The sequence below is a fragment of the Trichoderma asperellum genome, chromosome 1 (genome assembly GCF_020647865.1).
Source record: "Trichoderma asperellum chromosome 1, complete sequence".
Classification (NCBI taxonomy): domain Eukaryota; kingdom Fungi; phylum Ascomycota; class Sordariomycetes; order Hypocreales; family Hypocreaceae; genus Trichoderma; species Trichoderma asperellum.
The window spans coordinates 249,237-268,062 of record NC_089415.1 but is presented as its reverse complement, the minus strand read 5'-3'; the positions used below and the strand labels follow the sequence as shown (position 1 = coordinate 268,062).

Below are 18,826 nucleotides of genomic sequence, written 5' to 3'. Positions count from 1 at the left end.
CTTCATCAGAGGTGGCCGAGCAACGGACGGTCAAGTGGGGCAGATGTAGGAGGCCGTATCGGCCCAAGATCGAGGCTAATGGTACTTGGGGAGCGTCAATAGGGCCGCTGTACTCAGCGCCTCAGCAGGAATCGGCTGGAAATTGTAGGCTTCATAGGGATAACACTTGCGGCGGGAAATGTCCGTTCTTGTATCCATTTCTTCTCCTGGAGACGGAGCAAATCCGGGGCAAAATAGGGTGTCCCCGACATGGCCAACCACTTCCCTTGGTCTTAAGACCACCACGCAGGCTTCATTTCTTCTATCCTGTCATTGTAGCTTTCATTTTCCAATGAGGGAAGCGTCGAGCGAGAGAGGGCAAAAGACAAAAACTTGGAAACTAACGCAGCTTATTTCTTTGCCCACCAGCCTCAACCACCGAACCACACACAACTGTGGGTGACTGACAAGAGATGGCGGAAAGTCAAGCCGAGAGCGATCACACCGCTTACGATCATGAAACAAGCACCATACTCAGCTTCGATGCTGCAGTTCAGGGTGATTTCGGCCCTGCAAAAGATTCGAACGTCGACAAGCAAGGAGACTCAGCCGCGGGTGAAACGAACTCTGACGATAACGAGGCTGCAAATGTGAGCGAGGATGCCGAGAAGGGTACCCTGGCAGGTGGCGAGGTAGCTCCTACGCCAGACCCGAACATCGTCGACTGGGACGGCCCCGACGACCCTGCAAACCCGCGCAACTGGTCCAAGGCGTACAAGTTGGCCAACGTGGTGGTTGTCAGCTTGTCCGTGCTATACACCAATCTCGCAACCACCATGTTCGCCCCCGGCGCCACCATTATGCAGCGTGAATTCGGCTACAAGAGCAGTACGGTCGAGGTCCTGACCATCACCATGGCGTCGCTCGGCTTCGCCATCGGCCAGTTGTTTGTACCCCCGATGTCCGAGGTCTTTGGCCGCATGCCCATCTACCGCGCGAGCTCCATCTTCTACCTCGGATTCACCGCTGGCTGTTCGCGTAGCACCAATGTCGCCGAGTTTCTAGTCTTCCGCTTGTTGACCGGCTTGGCTGCTGCCTCATATATGTCGACAGGTGGCGGCACCGTCGCCGACCTCTTGCCAAAAGAGGAGAGAGGCGTTGCCATGGCTATTTTCACTGCCGGGCCGCTCTTTGGCCCTGTATGTTTCCCTTTGAGTATCTTGGAGGATTCAGCGAGCTAATGTTGAGGCTAGGTCCTCGGTCCTATCGTAGGAGGATTTGTTGTTGAGAACCTGGGATGGAGATGGTGCTTCTATCTCATATTGATGCTTGTGAGCATGGCCCCATTTACTCCCTCTTCGTCTCGTCCGGCTCAAGCTAACAATGGATGATGTTCCCACTAGGCCGGTGTAGTCACCATCATCACCTTTTTGTTCATGCACGAGACGAGCTCCGTCAATATACTCAAATCCAAGGCCGCTCGACTTCGTAAAGAGACGGGCAATCCGAACCTGCGCGCCGCCGGCGATAAGCAGACCCCAGTCAAGCAGCTCGTACTACACGCCATGGCCCGCCCCATGAAATTCCTCTTCAAATCGCCCATCGTCGCTCTCATCGCACTCTATATCGCCTTCAACTTCGGCGTTACCATGCTCCTCTTCGCCACCTTTCCGACCGTTTACGAGAACACCTACCACTGGAGCGTTAGTCTTTCCGGCCTGGCGTACGTCGGCGTCGGCATCGGCTGCGCCATAGGTGTCGTCACCTTTGCCAAGCTCAGTGATCGCCTGCTGAATGCTGAGGGAGGGAGCTACCGCCCAGAACGGCGCCTGATCATGATGATGTTTGTCTCTCCAATGTTCCCAATCGGCCTGTTCATCTACGGCTGGACCACTGAGTACAAGGTGCACTGGGTTGTGCCCATCATCGGCACCGCCATCTGCGGACCCGGGGCCGTTATTATCAATTCGTCGTCGCAGACGTACATCATCGACATCTTCGGGCCTCAAGCAGCGGCATCCGCACTTGCCGCCGTTACACTGCTTCGCAACCTGACGGGAGCTTTCCTGCCCCTTGCCGCCCCGACACTCTACGCTAACCTGGGTCTGGGCTGGGGAAATAGTGTGTTGGCCTTCATCACGGTTGGGTTTATACCTGTGCCGATTTTCTTTTACTTACGCGGCGAATCCATTCGGAAAAGGTTCCCCATCGAAATCTGAAGAGAAGGGATTGCGCCGCCCAGCCTTGATTGGCAATCTTCTATAATCCGCCGCCTGCTGAGAAGCGCATCATCCTGGTTTATTAATCACTCATTTTAAAGAGGGTTTTCTTTCCTGTTTCTTTGAGAACAATGTATTTACATACTCTCTGCTGTCTCTTTCTCTTCTTATTAGACTGTGCTATAGTAGAACCAACCTCGAGCCTGTGGCTGTGTTGGTCCATTTTGTGACCTAACGCGACAATATAATTGCTTTATCCAATAATCTCCCGATCACAGATCTATATATGGCTCAGTATTCTAATTCATATGGGTTAGTGTGCAGAAAGGGTTATAAAGAGCTATTACAGAGCCCCAAAGCTAGAGAGTAAGGTTTGAAAGAAAGACTTGTTGTTTTCTGACGACGCACAGGCCTTCAATCTCTATCCCATGGGCTTCCAAAGAAGAATACAACAGCTTGTTGCAAAGAGTAACATTTGCCGTGTGTTCGGTCCAATCAAAAGAGGCTCGCGAGTCCGAGAGTCCGCGGAAACCGATGTGACGATGTTTGTTGTGTTGTTGGTTGAGACGCAAGTCAAACTGGCGAAGGCCCATATGAGTTTTGTCAAACTGGCGAAGGCCCATATGAGTTTATTGTTCAATGTTGTTGACGATGTTTAAGTCCAGTATTGATGAGAGGCTCTGGGTCGGTCCGGTCCCTAGGCCAATATTATACGAGTACATCCACGCTCCGTGCACACTAACTGCGCTGGCGGGGGCCTAAAATTAGGGCCCTGGGTGCTAGTCTGCGATTGGGCTAGGGCGCTTGTGGCGGCTGCTTGGCGCAACGTCAGGGCCTCCGAGCCCTGTAAGGCAGCAGAGCAAAGATCCTCCAGGGGCATCGGCGCTACGATCTTGATGCTATTACAGTGACGTATTATGATTATGATCATTTAGTTTTTCTTTTCTCCTTTATAACCTGTTTATTAATACGTTTGTATTGCGAGTCACAGGTGAATAGGTGATAGGTTGTATGAGTGGCCAGGGTTCAAAACCATCTTGTAGCGTTGGACAGTAAAGATTCTTCACGTCCAGTTCTATTATCCTACGCCTCAGCTATGACCGGTATTTCAATACCGGTCACCACAAATGTCTTCCTCTCCCGCGGACCACTCCTCTGTCCCTCCTTAATTACTTGAAAGACGCCAACTGACTGACCGACAACCCAAGCTTTACACTCATCCTCCTTCAAGGTAAACCCCTTGTTCGATGCCGGGACTGTCCTCTTGAAAAAGGATGTGCCGGGTGTTTGGATCTTCAAGACACACCATCATATTTCCATGAAATAGGGGCTCGAACCCAAACAAAGACTTTATCAGTGTACCGATATTCGTCATTCTTCTTGCTGTACTCTAGCTCGGATATGACCTTACTATCCTTGGGGAGGAAATTCTCAGTGCTCATGCGGACTTCGTAGGAAATGTGACTGTAGTCTCCAAAGTCAAGTCCTTTGCAGTTGGTTTGCTCCATTTGACGAGGACCGTGGACTCGTCATCGTTGAGGACGTACTCTGCCGTTACCAAACCCGTCATCATCAGGGAAGAGCGAATCTTGGTCTCAATCTCATCCTGCTTTTCCTTGAGGGCTTTGAGCATCTCCTCAATCGGCGTAATCATTGCCTGAACGCTTGCCTTTTCAACCTCATCATTGGCCTTCATAATCATGCCTCCGATGGTTGCTCCAAAAGCACCTAATTATCCACCGATTAGACCACCGCCGATGCCACCTACGAACTCTGCAATCGTGAATGCTGCGGCAGCAGCTGATACTGCGGTTCCAACCCACTTCTTCACCTTTTCGACAACCTCCTTGATCTTGTCTATGTCATCTTTGACATCCTTTTCAAAGTTGCTTCTAGATCTGGCCTTAATGTTTTTAGGTTGAGCCTTGCGGCATACAATCCTTTTGATGAGATCGCTACCAAAAATCTCGGTGCCAACTTTCATGAGGAGCAGGACAAACTTGTCCGGTTCTCTGAGAAGAGCTGCTCCGATCTGCTCCCAGTTCTTTGGGCTCTTGATCGTTGTCCAAATCATTTCGAGGAGGTTAGGAATGGTGAATGATGCTTTTAAGGGGATCTCAAATGTCATGGGCTTGACCTTGCCCATGGCCACCGTCCTGATTACCCCCCAAGCACAATCACGTCATAGGACCAACCCAGAGTGAATTGGAAATGTAACCTAGCCCGCTTATACAATATCGGTTAACCCGATAAATATCCATCGCTGCCGCAAGGGGAAGAGGCCCATCTGACTAGAAGAATTATTTCATTAGATGGGAACGAATCGAATGGAAGAGGGTGGGCGAATTATACCATATAGATGCTTAAAGCAGCACGACTTTCCCCGTACGTAATTTCGAAAGTAAAGGTATCTCCATCAACTGATACAATCTCAAATGCCGTGATGCCCTCCACGCTATGGATCATCAGCTCGATGGCTTGATTGATCGCGGATTTTACCTCATCACAAAGCTCAGCCCGCGCCAGCGATCTTTCCCGCTCCTTATACTTGGTTCTGAAGCACGCAATGATGAGCACGAATGCTCTTACTCGAACTTATCCATAAGACCAGGGCAAAACACAACGACAGCAGCCTCATGCGTGTAAGAGCGGGCCTTGACATGGTGTGGTCACAGCGAGACCTTGAAGCCGATGAAGATGAATACAGCGACCTAAGCTACCTCTACAGACTAGACACCATCATCAGCTCCGCATGTACACTACCATTCTTTCATAAACATAGAAATTGGGGCCATATCTCGAAAGGAAACCCTTTATTATCTGTTGAGCGATGGTATTCATATGGTAGCAGCTAGTATAAGTCTAGTACGGCTGAAGAACTCAAACATTGGCAATGTTGTTGAAACGCCATCTGTAACTGGTACTTAAATTGTCTATGGCACTAAAGGCATACCTGATACACCCGTTATGCCGAAACCTTGCAAGAATAAGAATATATGGACAGTCTCTATAAAAGATCCCAGGGTTCTTTCTTCTAAAGTGTAAAACACATTAGCAATAGGATTTTAGTAACTTTTACTCAACTGCCAACCTATATCATTACAGTTGGATGGCAAGTTGAACAAGCATCTCCATGGTTGAATTGTTGACCTGCGAGGAATCCCACACAGTAGAGAGTATTGTAATGCTGCCATTAGAGTCCAGCTTGAATCCCGATATGCCATTCTGCGTAGGTGCCGTAGGGGAGCCGATCCACTCGTAGGCACCACCCGCCGAGGAGCCTACAATGTGTCGAACGGTAGTACCGTTACCGTAAGGTGCACTGGTCAGTGCTCGAGAAAAGTATTGTTGTATGCTCTTCCGACCTTCTATTCGAGTCCGCGTGGTACGATCTTCAAAGACGGCATCGAATGAAAATAACGACGCGGCTGCAATGCTGTTGCCAGTCGAAAGGGCGTCGTTAAGCTGGGAAGTAATATTACGTATCACAGGATTCGGTGTCGTTGTTATGTTGGATTCCCCAAACGTCTTAGGGAACTTGTCGCTGGGGCTTTTCAACGCAATAAGCCCGTCATGTCGCCCATCCCAGTAGTCCACCCATCGCGCAACTTTGCCGTCTTTGAAGTCCACGGCGGCTATAGTGCGAGTTTCATATCCAAACATATCTGGCGTATCTTCGCCAAAAACTACCGCACTGTTCATGTCGCCGATGATCGTAAGAGGATAGGATCTCCCGTCCGGCTTGCCCTGGCTTAAAAATTGCGAAAAGGCAGATGGAATATTTGCTTTATCCACCCCGAAGCCGATTATAGCGTCGAAGTAGACATCCCCACTGGGTGCAAAGTATGATGCCCAGCCATCGATGTTGTGAAGACTCTTGGTAGTGAAAAATCCGTGGAGGAAATCAACGAGTGCGGGCGTGGCGTGGCTGGTGTCAGCAATGTTGGGGTACAAGGAATACGTATTGCGAGCCTGATGAGTTGGCGAGGCTCCCACGCAGTTGATAAACGCCAGAATGGCAGCCGTCCCAATAGCGGATAGATTGTGCATCTTGAACTAGCCTCAGATAACTACAACGCCCCAGTAATATATGTTGGCTAAAGTAATTGCAAACCGGGCAAGAAGTTGTTAAATAGAAGACTTATTTATATAGTACATCCAGTAACACAAATCCCAACTGAGAAAATAACTGGAATAGTTCGGCCGACTGCAAAGGTTGCCAGTCACTATGCTGGCAACCTTGAAGAGGCACTTTATAACATATTACTAAAAGCCGCGCGCGCTGTCAGCTAATCTTAAGATGAAGAATCCAAGATTCCGCACTAGCCGAAAATGATAGACTTGTAAGCAGCGCGCGCTGTTAGATAATCTTAAGATCAAGGATACTCTGTTCAAGATCTACGCTAGCTAAGATATTATACTTGTAAGCCGCGCGCTATCAGCTAATTTAAAGCTCAAAACTGCTTTACTTAAGTTTTGTTCTAGCCGAGACTATTATACTAGGTAGTAAGCTACCTATCCAAGCAAAAACGCACAAGCATCAAGCGTGTATTAAAAATACTATATTAGAAATTTTAACACCAAAAGTATAACAGGAAGGTTAAATTAAAAAACAAAAGTAAGTTTATATTAAAGCAAATATTAATTTTAATTAGGTAATATATTACTAAAGGCTAATAGAATTAAATTTATAGTTATTGTGACGTTCTGATCCTATATGGTTTCAGGTCGTGACAGTTATTTATATATAGTATTGAGTTATTAATTAAAAAAGCAATTGTTATATTATTTAAGTATAGTATAATAATATAAAAATAGGTTAAGTATATATTTAAAATATTAAAATTATTTTATTAATAAATAAATAATAATAATTTAAAAGTAATTATTAAATAAATAAAAAAGCACATTATATAAATAAATAAAATAAAATATATATAAAAAGACTTATATAAAAAATAATTTATTAAATAAATAAATAAAAATTATATACAAAATGTTTTTATAAAAAATATAGTTATAGAAATATTATAATAGTTATTTACTTAAACTAAAGCTTAATAAAAAAATATTTAATATATTAGAAACTTAAGTACTCTAGATAAAATTACTAAAAAATTTATATTTTATTAACTTTGCTAATATAAATCTAACCTGGTTTCTTACCTTAGAATCTACTTTATATTCTTAGTATAGACTAGTTTATTATAGTATATGTCTTTCAATTCTTTATTTATTTTTCCCATCAGGCTTCAAGCTATTAAGGCAGCGGCGGCGGTGCAAAGGCAATGGTGTTAGCAGCCACATTATAGTAATCATTCAACTCCATGTCAAACGGATCCCACTGGATATACCCCTCATCAAAACCGAACGCCTGCGCCTCGGCGGGTGGCTGGCTTGAGATCTGTGGTATGCGATTATCGGGGCCAGTAGCTGTGACCGAGAGCACTCTTTCAGCATGGGTGGCAAATGTAGACCTAGCCTGTTCAATGCTCTCGACGGGTGCATCTCTCGGAAGGCCGGAGGAGTCGAGGCCAGACGGGATAAGTGACCCCTGAGATGGGAGGAAGTGTACATCGCCAGGAGAGGAGCCGCGTGTGCCGTTGCGGACCTGGTCGAGGGTGTCTATGATGATCTCGGCGGCGGCAAGGCTCTTGCCTACCTTGGACGAGCGACTGCGGGGAGTGGCATCCATGGTTAGCGCGACTCTGAGACTCCTCTTGAGGTCGTCGACTGTATGAGGACCTTGGGGCGGGAGCAGATGGTGGAGATGGTGAAGGATCTGGGCGACCTGGTAGATGCTGACACCGAGCAAGAGGTCTTCTGCGAGGCCGACGGGTTGCTGGCGGCTCATGCTGGCCCAGAAGTCGCACAATTGGACAGCCTTAGAGAGGCACTCGCGCTGGCAGAAGGTGATATAGTCCTGTGGGGTGGCTTCGGCAGCCGCCTTGCAGACAGACTCACGGATGCCGGGTATGAAGAAGCGATAGAGGTCGCAGTGGCACTGAAGCCAGATGGTGTGGATGATGAGGAAGCTATGTGCATCACTAGATTGCGCGACGAGGGGCAACTTGTCCTGCTCAAGGCGAAGATAGACGGGAAGGGATGCCTTGAACTCGTCGAGCTCGGACTGTAGCGCAGAGAGTTTGCTTGCGCTCTCTATGGGACTGACGCGCTCTCTTCGGACACTCTTAGTATACCTGCCGCGAAAAGAGACATAGGTCAGCAACGTCTTGGAGGGAATGGATACCGTGCTTTCCGGGTGAGCTGCGGAGTTTTACCTGAGAATTCTCTCGCGGGTGGAGTAGAGGCGCACCAGATAGGCCACAGCATCCATATCACCGTGTTGATTGATTCCATTGAGAAAGTCAGCCTGGGAATCGAGGCCCCTCTCGAAGCTGCGCTCATCGCACGGCAGGCGAATGTGAAGGTACTCGGCAGGGCACGTGGCCAGCTCATCAAGCCCGCCAGAGAAGAGGCGATCGAGGAGGTAGACGGACCAGATGAGGCGGCGGCGACACTCACGAGGGAGGGGGTCTAGGTCTGGACGCTCATAGTTTAGCTGGAGGGTGAAGGAGAGCCTCGCTGCCAGAGGCAGCAGGTTCCACGCTTCGACGGTGTCGCCGGCCTGAATGAAGTGCTGGATCACGAGCACCAGCGTCTGCAGCTGCTGGATTGATACTCGGTTGAGGCTGCTGATGACAGCATCGCGAGCCTCACACATCCAGGACCGGACCAAAGCATCGCTAGGTCCAGCCTCAATGGATCTGCCAGAAGCGCACAGCGCCTTGGTCAAGGTCGGATCGAGTTTACCCTGGTTCCACTCGGCCAATGTAGACGGTCGGTGAAGGAAGATACAAGCAAGGGGCTTGGCACCCGCAAAGTAAGCCTGGATGTACTGCCGCTCTGTGATTCTATAAAGACCTTCCGGTGAGAGGACTTGTGGCGAGTCCGTACCTATGGCAGTGGTCAGGCTTGGGTGAGAAAGGGCACTTGTGCTCGGACTGCCACTCGGGGTGAGCTTCGTCTGCAGATCCGTTTGTACTCTTTCCTCTGGGTGTTGGGAATTACCACCGTCTCCTCCGCGGTGACGCCGAATGCACTCAACGCGGCGCTTGGTGCACCGGTCACACGGGACACCGCCGGTGCAGCGAGCCTTGCCAACACGACAAGCCTCACAAGCGATGAGGGTACGCCGGCGTGCGGTTCCAGCCTGGGTCAGCTCGGCGGGCGGGAACGCTCCGGAATGTTGCTTCCCCAGGGCTGAGGTGGTCACATACGTTTGTCCCGCACCGCCAAACGAACAGGCGAGGCCCAAGCGTTGACACGGGCTACAGGTGATACCAGCGCGGTCACATCGGACTTTGCGGGCACGGCATTGCTGACACGACCGTATGAAGCTGGTTCTGGAGCTGGGGCTGCGGTTGTTACTGCCAGTCATGTTGCCGGGAGGTTGATCAAAGACTGGAACCCGGATCTCGGAGAGGCAATCCACGCATACGCCGGTGTCTTTCGGGGCAGAGATGCTAGGCTCTGTCTCATGGCAAACAGCCAGTGCCCTCAAACTGATCACGGACCCCCTATTTCTAATGATCCGATATGGCGAAGAGCACAATTGAGCCAGCAGAATAGCAGCTGTGACTCCGTACTCTGTCCAAGATGAGGAGGCACTTTGGTGTCGTTAAAATGCTATCCGGCGGGTGCAGGTCTAGTTCCGAGTTTGGTAGCTTGACTGTCCCATTTTATTGGTGAATCATCCCCGCTACCATGGGTCGAGACCCGCTGAAGATGCGTTGACCTCTTACCCTGCCGGGAGTTAAAGTTGCTAGTGCACACCGAGATCCGCCGTCACACAGCCGCATCGAATCACAATCACCTTGGACGTTTCAACGGCCAAGGGGTCATTTGCCCTGTTCTGGGGAAACTGGCCTGCTGCTTAACTGTCAAAGATCCCGGTGTGGATGGGATAGCTGGGATTGTCTACTTGGGCGGAAGGACGAGCTAAATGCAGTCGACCATCATCCCCTGTCGTGTAAGTGGCTACTTTGTCAGTTCTTCATAAATACGGCGTCACTTTGTAGTAATACATTGGGTCATCTCTGGTGAAAGAAATGATGATAGAGTGTGAGGTTGCTTTGCAGCAAGTGGCAGCACTTTCTAGGGGTGAAATCAGGGAGAGGCATGCATGACTACCTCATTTTAACCTAACAAACACACCGAACTCGCCATGCCCGTTTGACAAATGAAAGCCCACTAGGAGACAGGCACATGGAAATGAAATAACTTGATCAACACTAAATTTCAAGCTGACAGGCGTTTCTAATTTCATCCTAGCAAATGACCACTTGAAGTGTCCTCAGGCGTAGGCCTGTCGAAGTCATCCTCGCTGTTAGCCCTCGACATTCTCGACCTGAAACTCTTCAATTGTTTTCTTATTATCCTCAAGCACCTTTGCCTCGTGCTCACTGTAGAGGTTTGGAACTTGGTACTTGCCAAACTCGCGGATTGGTATGTGGTGCTTAAAGAGCCAGTCTGTCTCCTCGAGAGTCTTGCCTTTGCACTCGGGAACGAAAAACCAAACGAAGAGGAACGCCAGAGCACAGACAGGCGCATACACCCAGCCAATCTGCATCTCCAGGTGCGCGTAGGGCGCATTGAGCAGGTATGGTGTCGAGAAGCCCACAGCGAAGCTGGCAAACCCAATGTATTAACATCTCCACATGATATGCCATTTCTCGTTTGAGAAGGGAATTGAAGAATTACATACTTAGCAATAACGTTCATACAACACGCAATCCGCTGCGTCATGTCACGAAGATGAAGAGATGTTATCTCCGTAGTCACCACGTTGGCCAGCGGTGCGAATCCGATAGAAAAGCCCGCCGTGATGAGGCAAGCATCACAATCGTTACGGCTTGAAATCGTGGCTCCAGCGGCCATCCAGTCGTACCAATGCCTCCTAGTATTAGCATCCCTGCAAGTTGCATAAATGCGCTCAGAAGAAGCAAGGGCCTATGGCGGTCAGTCAGTCTACTCTAAGCTGCCCAGGATATTAGCTACTTTGGAGCTTACCGTCGCCCAGTCTTGTCCGACAGGGTCATTCCAATAAAGACGAATACCATGTTCGTGAGTGCGAATACCACAGTCATAATAAATGGGCTGATAGTTCCTAAGCTCTTAACGATGAGGCTGCCAAATTTTGACACCAAGTCCTGGCCACACGCATTCTGGAAGCCGTGCACTCCGCACGCGATAAATGTTCGCAGGATGTTATTCCGATGGAAGAGCTCGGAGAACTTGCCTTGATCCTTCTCATTTGCGACGGCGATCCGCATGACCTCGAATTCTCTGGTGATTTCTTCTTCCGAGAAAACTCCATCCCTGAGTTTGTGGAGATTGGTAAGCGCCTCATCATGCCGATCCATAATAATGAGCCATCGGGGCGATTCGGGAACGAAGAAGATGCCCGCCATGATAATGGCAGGGATGATATAGAACAGCCCATAAGGAATTCGAAATGCTCGATCATCTTGAATGCCACTAGTTCCCAAACAAATAATATTCAAGATGAGCCCACCCGCAATCAAGGCGAACTGATAGGTGCCGACGACGAACCCACGAATCTCTGCCGGGACAATCTCTGACTGGAATACGGGCACAACAGACAACTCCATGCCGACGTAGACATAGTTGAGGACTCGACCGGCCAAGATCTGTGCCCTGTTCTGGGACGTCACGATGATGGTTGCAGTGATTACTTCATACGCGCTGAGCAGGAACATAGCTTTGCGGCGACCGACCCGAGCACTAAGCCAGCTGCCCAAGATGATGCCTACAACCGGTCAGCCTTTCCTTTATGTTTCGTAATCTGTAGATTGATCTTGAACCTACCAGCGCCGAAGCCGATGTAGATGAGGCTGCTGAAAAGACTAAGCCAGACACCATCGAGCGCATAAGTTCCGTCAGCTGCCTTGACGCCGAAGCGGCGAGTAAACGCATCCATGGCCTGAGTGGTTGCGAAGCCTTGATTGTCGAAGCCATAGTTGAAGGTCGAGGTAGCAATCAGCACGACGGCCCCTGCTAAGGGCCGGTTGAAGTACCTCAGATATCCCTTCATGGTGGTAGTTTGCTCAATGGATAAGTAGAGCGATGGTGATTTGGGTTGGTTCCGTGACGGCGGAGTCTATCTTGTTCGCGGCGGAGGGAGGCAAGTCGTGCAAGAAAGGGGAGAAAGCGGGTTCCAAAGGCCGTTTGATATAGCCGGGGCGGACTCTTCCGATACTGTGAGATGGTGGAAAGGAGCTGAAAATATAGTGTCGTTAGTGTCCAATTTGGGACAAGAGTTCAGATGAAATTGTCCTGGGACCCTGGCCGCGAAGACATTCTTCGAAGTTGCTAGCTCCAACATGAAGAGAGCACAGAGTACTCCTAGGTTGAAACACTTGAGGCTGATTTCTCAGATGTCCAGGGTTAAAAATGCAAGTCTGGGGAAATAGCCAGTTAGCGACACTTATTAGTGGGTTTAGAAAATGCAAGTCTGGGGAAATAGCCAGTAGCGACACTTAGTGGGGCCCAGCAAACTTGGGAATCAAGTTGCCAATTCATCTTGATACAAGTCCAACTTGGGCAAATATGATGGGGCAAGCTTGGCAGCGAGCACCGGAGCGGATGTCGTGCCATCCGTCGTCTGGAGCGAGATCCGGTCCGCTAGCCCAGCTCCCCGCGGGACATCATCTGGACTCAGTATGCTCCACAATTGAGAACCGTTATTTGTGGCGTAATATTTTCGTAGGCTCCAGCTGCTTCACGTAGTTGGTTAAAGCGACACCACATCAGAACGACATCCGAAAGCCAACGGAACGCAATTCGGAAAGTACCCAGTGTCTTGGGAGGTCACATGTTTCAAAGATTCTCCGCTGGTGACATACATTTCGATTATTAACACTTAGGTAGATTGGACCAAAGTGGCAGATGTCTCCTTGGACGTAATAATGAGTCGGTTTCCTCTGGTTGAGAGCCCGAGCACTTAATTACCACCAAAAAGGGATCTCGGAATTCATATAGCGCCACTAGCTGCCGCTCAATAAATTTCATTAGCGTGCCAGTATATGTGTTGTTGATCGTTGGCCGTCATTTCATTCTCGCATCTCTATTCAAGCATACGCAGAATGGAAGACGCGAAGAAGAAGAGGCCGAACTTCCTTATCATTGTAGCCGATGATTTGGGCTACAGCGACATTGCGCCGTATGGCGGCGAGATAAACACACCCAACCTGAGCCAGCTAGCCAAGGATGGGGTCCGCCTCACCAACTTTCACACTGCTTCTGCATGCTCTCCCACGAGGGCCATGCTCTTCTCGGGCACGGACAATCATATATGTGGGCTGGGTATGCCTTTCTTCTCGTTTCTGGGCAAATGCGATGGTATAGAAGCCTGGCTAACCGAGTTGTCCAGGCCAAATGGACGAGTACCTGCGGGATAAGCGCGAGTATTATAAAGACAAGCCGGGCTATGAGGGCTACCTTAACTGGCGAGTGGCAGCCTTGTCTGAGATTCTCCAGGATGCCGGTTACTATACTATGATGTCTGGCAAGTGGCACCTGGGTTTTTCGAAGGAATTAGCACCGTGCTCCAGGGGCTTTGACAAAAACTTCACTTTTTTGCCAGGGTCCGGAAACCACCATGGCTGGGAGCCGCAGCTGGCTGACGGCATCAAGCATCCCCCATGCATCAAGACACGGGATTTCTGGATGGAGGGCGATGAATTTATCAAGATGACGGATCTGCCGGATACTTTCTACTCCACGACGTCGTTTACGGACAAGTTACTGGAGTACCTCAAACTGCGCCACCAGTCTGGCGCTGAACAGGGAAAGCAAGGTGACGAAAAGCCTTTCTTTGCATATCTGCCATTTATGGCACCCCATTGGCCGCTGCAGGCATCGAGAGAGGTGATGAAAAAATACGGTAGGCTCCTTGAGTGCACCCCCAATCCAGATTCATCAATATTCTGACCTTGGAATGTTCAGAGGGTGTGTACGACGACGGCCCTGATGCACTCACGCAAAAAAGATTGAAGAAAATGAAAGAACTGGGCATCATCCCGCCAGATGTTGTCCCTGCACCACCCGTGGGCTTGCTGGGCAAGGAGTGGGACGAGATGACTCTGGAGGAGCGTAAGTTGTCGGCACGCAAGATGGAGACTTTTGCGGCCATGGTGGACATCATCGACACTAACGTCGGGCGCGTGGTTGAGTATCTGAAGTCTGCGGGAGAGCTGGACAACACAATGATTTTGTTTATGTCTGACAATGGGGCTGAAGGGGCGGTCCTGGAGGCGGTACCCGTAAGTGCTTCATGTTGCGGGATGGCAGACTGTGAGAGATTAAGCACCACTAACTGGATTATTTTTGGTAGCTGATGGGAGGACCAGAGACATTTGGTGGAGTGATTAATGATCATTATGACAATCGATATGAGAATATTGGCAACAAGACGTCATTTGTGTGGTACGGTACGTGGTTGCGTGGTTGATGGTGCCCCTTTACCGACAACCTGATTTGACTCCTTTTTTATTTCTCCAGGAGGCTAACGAGGAACGCAGGGCCACGATGGGCTTGTGCGGCATCGGCTCCTTCACGGGCCTTCAAAACATGGATCACTGAGGGGGGTATCCGATGTCCTTGCATAATACACTATCCTCCTCTTACCGCGACAGGGCCATCAAGCACAGGTACAGGCACCATTAGCGACGCCTTCACCACCGTCATGGACATCCTACCCACGATTCTTGACCTCGCCGACGTCCCCCACCCAGGCAGGCTTTTCCGCGGCCGCCCCATCGAGCCCCTCCGCGGCAAATCCTGGTTGCGCCTCCTCTCTTGTGCCTCCATCACCGTCCACGGCGAGGACTCTCACGTCCATGGTTGGGAGTTGTTCGGCCAGCAAGCCATCAGAAGGGGTTGCTGGAAGGCCGTTTGGATTCCAGCGCCACGAGGGAAAGACGATTGGGAGCTGTATGACCTGGCGAGGGACCCTGCAGAGATGAAGGACCTAGCAGCGCAGGAGCCAGAGGTGCTAGCGGAACTGCTGAGGCTGTGGGAGGAGTACTATGCGGAGACCGGGATGACGAGCTTGCCTGGGCCGCCCCCAATCAAGGGGTGATGCGGTACACCTGTCTCAACATAGATTTTATCTAGATCAGCATCAAATAGAGTTGATATATATATATACTATGAACATATATAACCTTTACTAGATGAATATCTAATAATAGGGTTGATATATATATATACTATGAACATATATAGCCTTTTACTACTCCGTAGATGAATATCTAATAATAGGGTTGATATATATATATACTATGAACATATATAGCCTTTTACTACTCCGTAGATGAATATCTAATAATAGCGTTGATATATATTTGTACTATAGATATACATAGGCTTCATCTATATAAGCATCTAATAGAATCGATGAGTATATACTATCAACATAACTTGTAGCTGCTCAGGGTTATATTTATATATCTACTCGCATAATTTCGAGAATACTGTGAAAGTTACGGTACAGTACGTCACCCTTGCTGCATATTTACACTCGGTCCCTGTTCTTTTGCGGCCACTCCAGCCGGAGGCGCCCAGTAAGGGCCGGTAACATTCCCTGGCTTCTTTAGATCAAAATCAAAGCGATCTGGCAGCTCCAGTCCTAACTTCTGGTGTTTCTGGCTCGTGATGGCGCTGACGCCGTCCCGAAAGAGCCACACGTCACTCGTCATATACTGCCACTCCTCTGTCTTCTTGCGCATATCCTCCAGTATAGCCTGGTGCACCGGGTCCTTAGCTAGGTTGTTGACTTCTTCTGGGTCGGCCTCTAGGTCGAAAAGCTCCTCTGGGCCGCGGAAGAGGTAGTGAGCGAGGCGGCGTCGCCCAATCATAACTTCCGGGGTGTCACCCTCGGCCACGGCTTCTGGTTGTACTACGCTGTTGCGGATGCCCTCCCAACTTAGACTGCCGTACAAGTCTGTGCCAAAGGGAAAGTCGAGCCGCCAGGCAATGTTGCGGTGGTACTTGTACTTGCGATCACGCATGAAGCGCGTGGGCCAGTAATTCTGGATCTCGTGGAAGGTATGCGAGCCGAAGATGTACTGCTTCCACTTGTCCTTGGGAAGAATCTCGTCAACATCGAGGATGCGCAGAAAAGAGGTCCCCAGCCTTGGGGGCGAGGTGTCGCTCTGGGCCGTCTGGAAGGACGGGTTACCAGCCCAGTCGATGCAGGTTGGCAGAATATCGAGAAAGGAGACCAGGTTAGGGTTGACAACGCCGGCTTTGGCGCCTGGCTGGCGGACGATGAGAGGGAGTTTAACGCCGGCGTCGTATAGGGTTGTCTTGGAGTTGACAAAAGGAGCGCCATTGTCGCTGACAAGGATGACGAGCGTGTTGTCCGAGAGGCCTCTTGCTTCCAGCTCCTCCAAGATCTTGCCGACGCCGACGTCCATGCGGCTGATGGACTTGTAGTACTCCACCAGCTCCCGCCTCAGCTCAGGCACATCGCTGATGAACTCGGGGATCTCCACCGCCTCAGGCTGGTAGTCAGGCACAGTGATAGCCGCCACCTCGCTGTCTTCGTTCCCGAAGCCCATCCTCGTGGCGTCGCGATGCGGATCGCGGAAGCCCACCGTTAGATGGAACTGCCGTCCGGTCTCGGAAGCCTTGTCGAAGAACTGACCAGCCTGCTCAGCCATTGCCAGCACATCGCGGCTGTGGCTGGGCGCAAACCACTCCCATGGGTATACCTCATGGGGCCCAACATGGACCTTGCCAATGATTCCCGTCTGGTATCCCAAGGCGTTGAAGATGCGCGGGAGGGTCTCGATGTGCTCGTGTGTCTGGAAGTGGTTCCAGCCGTGGTTGAGCCCGTACTGCCCGTTTTGATGTGTGTGTAGGCCAGTGTAGATGGTGGACCGGCTGCCGCTACACGAGGCGGTGCTGGCAAAAGCGTGGGTGAACCGCGTGCCCTGCGAGGCCAGGCGGTCGATGTTAGGTGTCTTGATGGCTTGAAGGCCATAGCAGCCCAGCATCAGACCCAAGTCGTCCGCCACCAGCTGAACAATATTGCGGTGATGCTCCTTGGCCATGATGCTGTGGCGTTGTGTTACTGTTTTCCTAGTGTCGGGGGGTGGAGTGAAGTAATAATAAGGTATGAGCTGTGTGATACAGCAAGAGAAGGTGGACGAGGTGTAGGTAGCGAGGTGCAAGGTTGTTATAAAGCAGACCCAACTATAATGCAACCATTCACAGGCGCAGTGACATAAATGCCGAGCTAGGAAATTATTAGCTGAGTGTTATAATAAATCAAAATTGGAGCATTAGCATTACTTCAACATATCCTCGGCCCCGGTACCCGGCCTGTAAGGATATAGGTGGAAGTTGATGGTATCGGGACGGATGTCGATCCGTTAGCTGACCGAGTTCCGGTAATGAAGCAAGCTCTACAGTATGTTAAGGATAATAGTATAGCAAGCTGGATCCTATCCGATTAGTATAGAATATAATTTCTAAAGGTATAACTAACTATACACTAGATAGTTAGTATAGGGTAGATTCTTAAAGGATAAGCCTAGGATAAGTTTGTTAGGTTTATATTAGCAAATAGGTTAGGGAAATTTATAGGTAATATATATTATACAATGTATTTTAAAAAGTATAATTTTAAAAGTTAGGCTAGTATATATAATATTGTTTTTATTAGTTTATACTAGTAGCACTTACTTACCCTAGATTATATTAGCTTTACTTAAATTTATTAAAGCTTTTATATTAAACAAGATTTATAGATTTTATATATAAAAATACTTCCTGCTTTAATAATTATTACATTATTTATCTTTTAAAATTAATTAAATATAGCTTGATTATATAACTAAATATAAGAAATAATATTAGCAGCTAAATAAAATTAATAGAAAATACTATCATAAAAATCAAAATAATACTATTACCTAGGTAAATTAAAGAATATAATTATTTTCTTTAGCAGTATTCAAAAAGTAAAAGGTTTTTGCTATATCTAGATTTATTTATTTATAAGTTCTAGCATTTTTATATTTAAGCAGCTTTTAGTTATAGTTATACTTCACTATATTGTCTTTGGCTTATTAATGTCTTCTGGCTATATTCCCGCTGCTGGCAAGAAAATAAAAAGTACAACATTGGGCACTGTTAACTCAAGGCCGTGGACGACGAGTTCTTCTTTTCTGGCGTGCTTAAGGCATTGCCCGCTTTGAAACTATGCCTGCTACAAAAGTCCACGGAGAGGTGTCGTGAGGCCATGGAAAATGGCGATTTCCATTGCGACGGGTCGTGGACAGACACGGTACTATCCGACACGTTCCTCGTTAACGCGGTTTTCACGACCAACGTTGCTGGCGACTCCGACAACCCGGTATATGTGCACCGGCCGATCACATACGCTGTGTTTGTCAAGGTGGAAATATCGGATCTGTCGGCACATTCTGACAGGCACGAGCAGAGTTTCCATGTCCGAGCTTCATCGTGGGTCGCGTCGCAAAGGCCGAGCTGAACTATGACTTCTACGAGAAGCAGAGGGCGGAGTTGTCAAA

General features: G+C 49.0%; 10 protein-coding genes across 10 annotated transcripts; 3 read left to right on the top strand and 7 right to left on the bottom strand.

Annotated features, from left to right (window-relative positions):
• The first annotated feature begins 114 nt into the window (after positions 1–114).
• Positions 115–2,467, top strand: TrAFT101_000045 (uncharacterized protein). The gene is made up of 3 exons (XM_024905666.2): positions 115–1,178; positions 1,233–1,310; positions 1,383–2,467. Exons 1-3 carry the CDS (start codon positions 453–455, stop codon positions 2,196–2,198), a joined length of 1,620 nt encoding a protein of 539 aa, XP_024754692.2. The 5' UTR covers positions 115–452; the 3' UTR covers positions 2,199–2,467.
• Positions 2,468–3,636: 1,169 nt separating this feature from the next.
• On the bottom strand, positions 3,637–3,900 carry TrAFT101_000044 (uncharacterized protein; the record flags this gene model as incomplete). Its single annotated transcript, XM_066125893.1, has 1 exon — positions 3,637–3,900. One exon carries the CDS (start codon positions 3,898–3,900, stop codon positions 3,637–3,639), a length of 264 nt encoding a protein of 87 aa, XP_065981990.1.
• Positions 3,901–3,930: 30 nt separating this feature from the next.
• On the bottom strand, positions 3,931–4,344 carry TrAFT101_000043 (uncharacterized protein; the record flags this gene model as incomplete). The annotated part of the gene is made up of 1 exon (XM_066125892.1): positions 3,931–4,344. One exon carries the CDS (start codon positions 4,342–4,344, stop codon positions 3,931–3,933), a length of 414 nt encoding a protein of 137 aa, XP_065981989.1.
• A 472-nt stretch (positions 4,345–4,816) lies between these two features.
• On the bottom strand, positions 4,817–6,294 carry TrAFT101_000042 (uncharacterized protein). The gene has a single exon (XM_024901531.2). It carries the CDS (start codon positions 6,246–6,248, stop codon positions 5,298–5,300), a length of 951 nt encoding a protein of 316 aa, XP_024754691.1. The 5' UTR covers positions 6,249–6,294; the 3' UTR covers positions 4,817–5,297.
• Positions 6,295–7,351: 1,057 nt separating this feature from the next.
• Positions 7,352–9,876, bottom strand: TrAFT101_000041 (uncharacterized protein). Its single transcript, XM_024907152.2, has 2 exons — positions 8,480–9,876; positions 7,352–8,398 (listed from the first exon to the last, which is right to left on the bottom strand). The coding sequence occupies exons 1-2, from the start codon at positions 9,637–9,639 to the stop codon at positions 7,459–7,461; spliced, it is 2,100 nt and encodes a 699-aa protein (XP_024754690.1). The 5' UTR covers positions 9,640–9,876; the 3' UTR covers positions 7,352–7,458.
• Positions 9,877–10,587: 711 nt separating this feature from the next.
• TrAFT101_000040 (uncharacterized protein) lies at positions 10,588–11,006 on the bottom strand (the record flags this gene model as incomplete). The annotated part of the gene is made up of 2 exons (XM_066125891.1): positions 10,588–10,888; positions 10,966–11,006. The coding sequence occupies 2 exons, from the start codon at positions 11,004–11,006 to the stop codon at positions 10,588–10,590; spliced, it is 342 nt and encodes a 113-aa protein (XP_065981988.1).
• Positions 11,007–11,038: 32 nt separating this feature from the next.
• TrAFT101_000039 (uncharacterized protein) lies at positions 11,039–12,315 on the bottom strand (the record flags this gene model as incomplete). Its single annotated transcript, XM_024909151.2, has 3 exons — positions 11,039–11,210; positions 11,271–12,030; positions 12,090–12,315. The coding sequence occupies 3 exons, from the start codon at positions 12,313–12,315 to the stop codon at positions 11,039–11,041; spliced, it is 1,158 nt and encodes a 385-aa protein (XP_024754689.2).
• A 700-nt stretch (positions 12,316–13,015) lies between these two features.
• TrAFT101_000038 (uncharacterized protein) lies at positions 13,016–15,480 on the top strand. The gene is made up of 5 exons (XM_024910835.2): positions 13,016–13,586; positions 13,654–14,166; positions 14,229–14,545; positions 14,617–14,713; positions 14,804–15,480. Exons 1-5 carry the CDS (start codon positions 13,367–13,369, stop codon positions 15,361–15,363), a joined length of 1,707 nt encoding a protein of 568 aa, XP_024754688.2. The 5' UTR covers positions 13,016–13,366; the 3' UTR covers positions 15,364–15,480.
• A 169-nt stretch (positions 15,481–15,649) lies between these two features.
• Positions 15,650–17,436, bottom strand: TrAFT101_000037 (uncharacterized protein). Its single transcript, XM_024909150.2, has one exon. The coding sequence runs from the start codon at positions 17,339–17,341 to the stop codon at positions 15,782–15,784; it is 1,560 nt and encodes a 519-aa protein (XP_024754687.1). The 5' UTR covers positions 17,342–17,436; the 3' UTR covers positions 15,650–15,781.
• Positions 17,437–18,534: 1,098 nt separating this feature from the next.
• TrAFT101_000036 (uncharacterized protein) lies at positions 18,535–18,786 on the top strand (the record flags this gene model as incomplete). Its single annotated transcript, XM_066125890.1, has 1 exon — positions 18,535–18,786. The coding sequence occupies one exon, from the start codon at positions 18,535–18,537 to the stop codon at positions 18,784–18,786; it is 252 nt and encodes an 83-aa protein (XP_065981987.1).
• Positions 18,787–18,826: the final 40 nt, after the last annotated feature.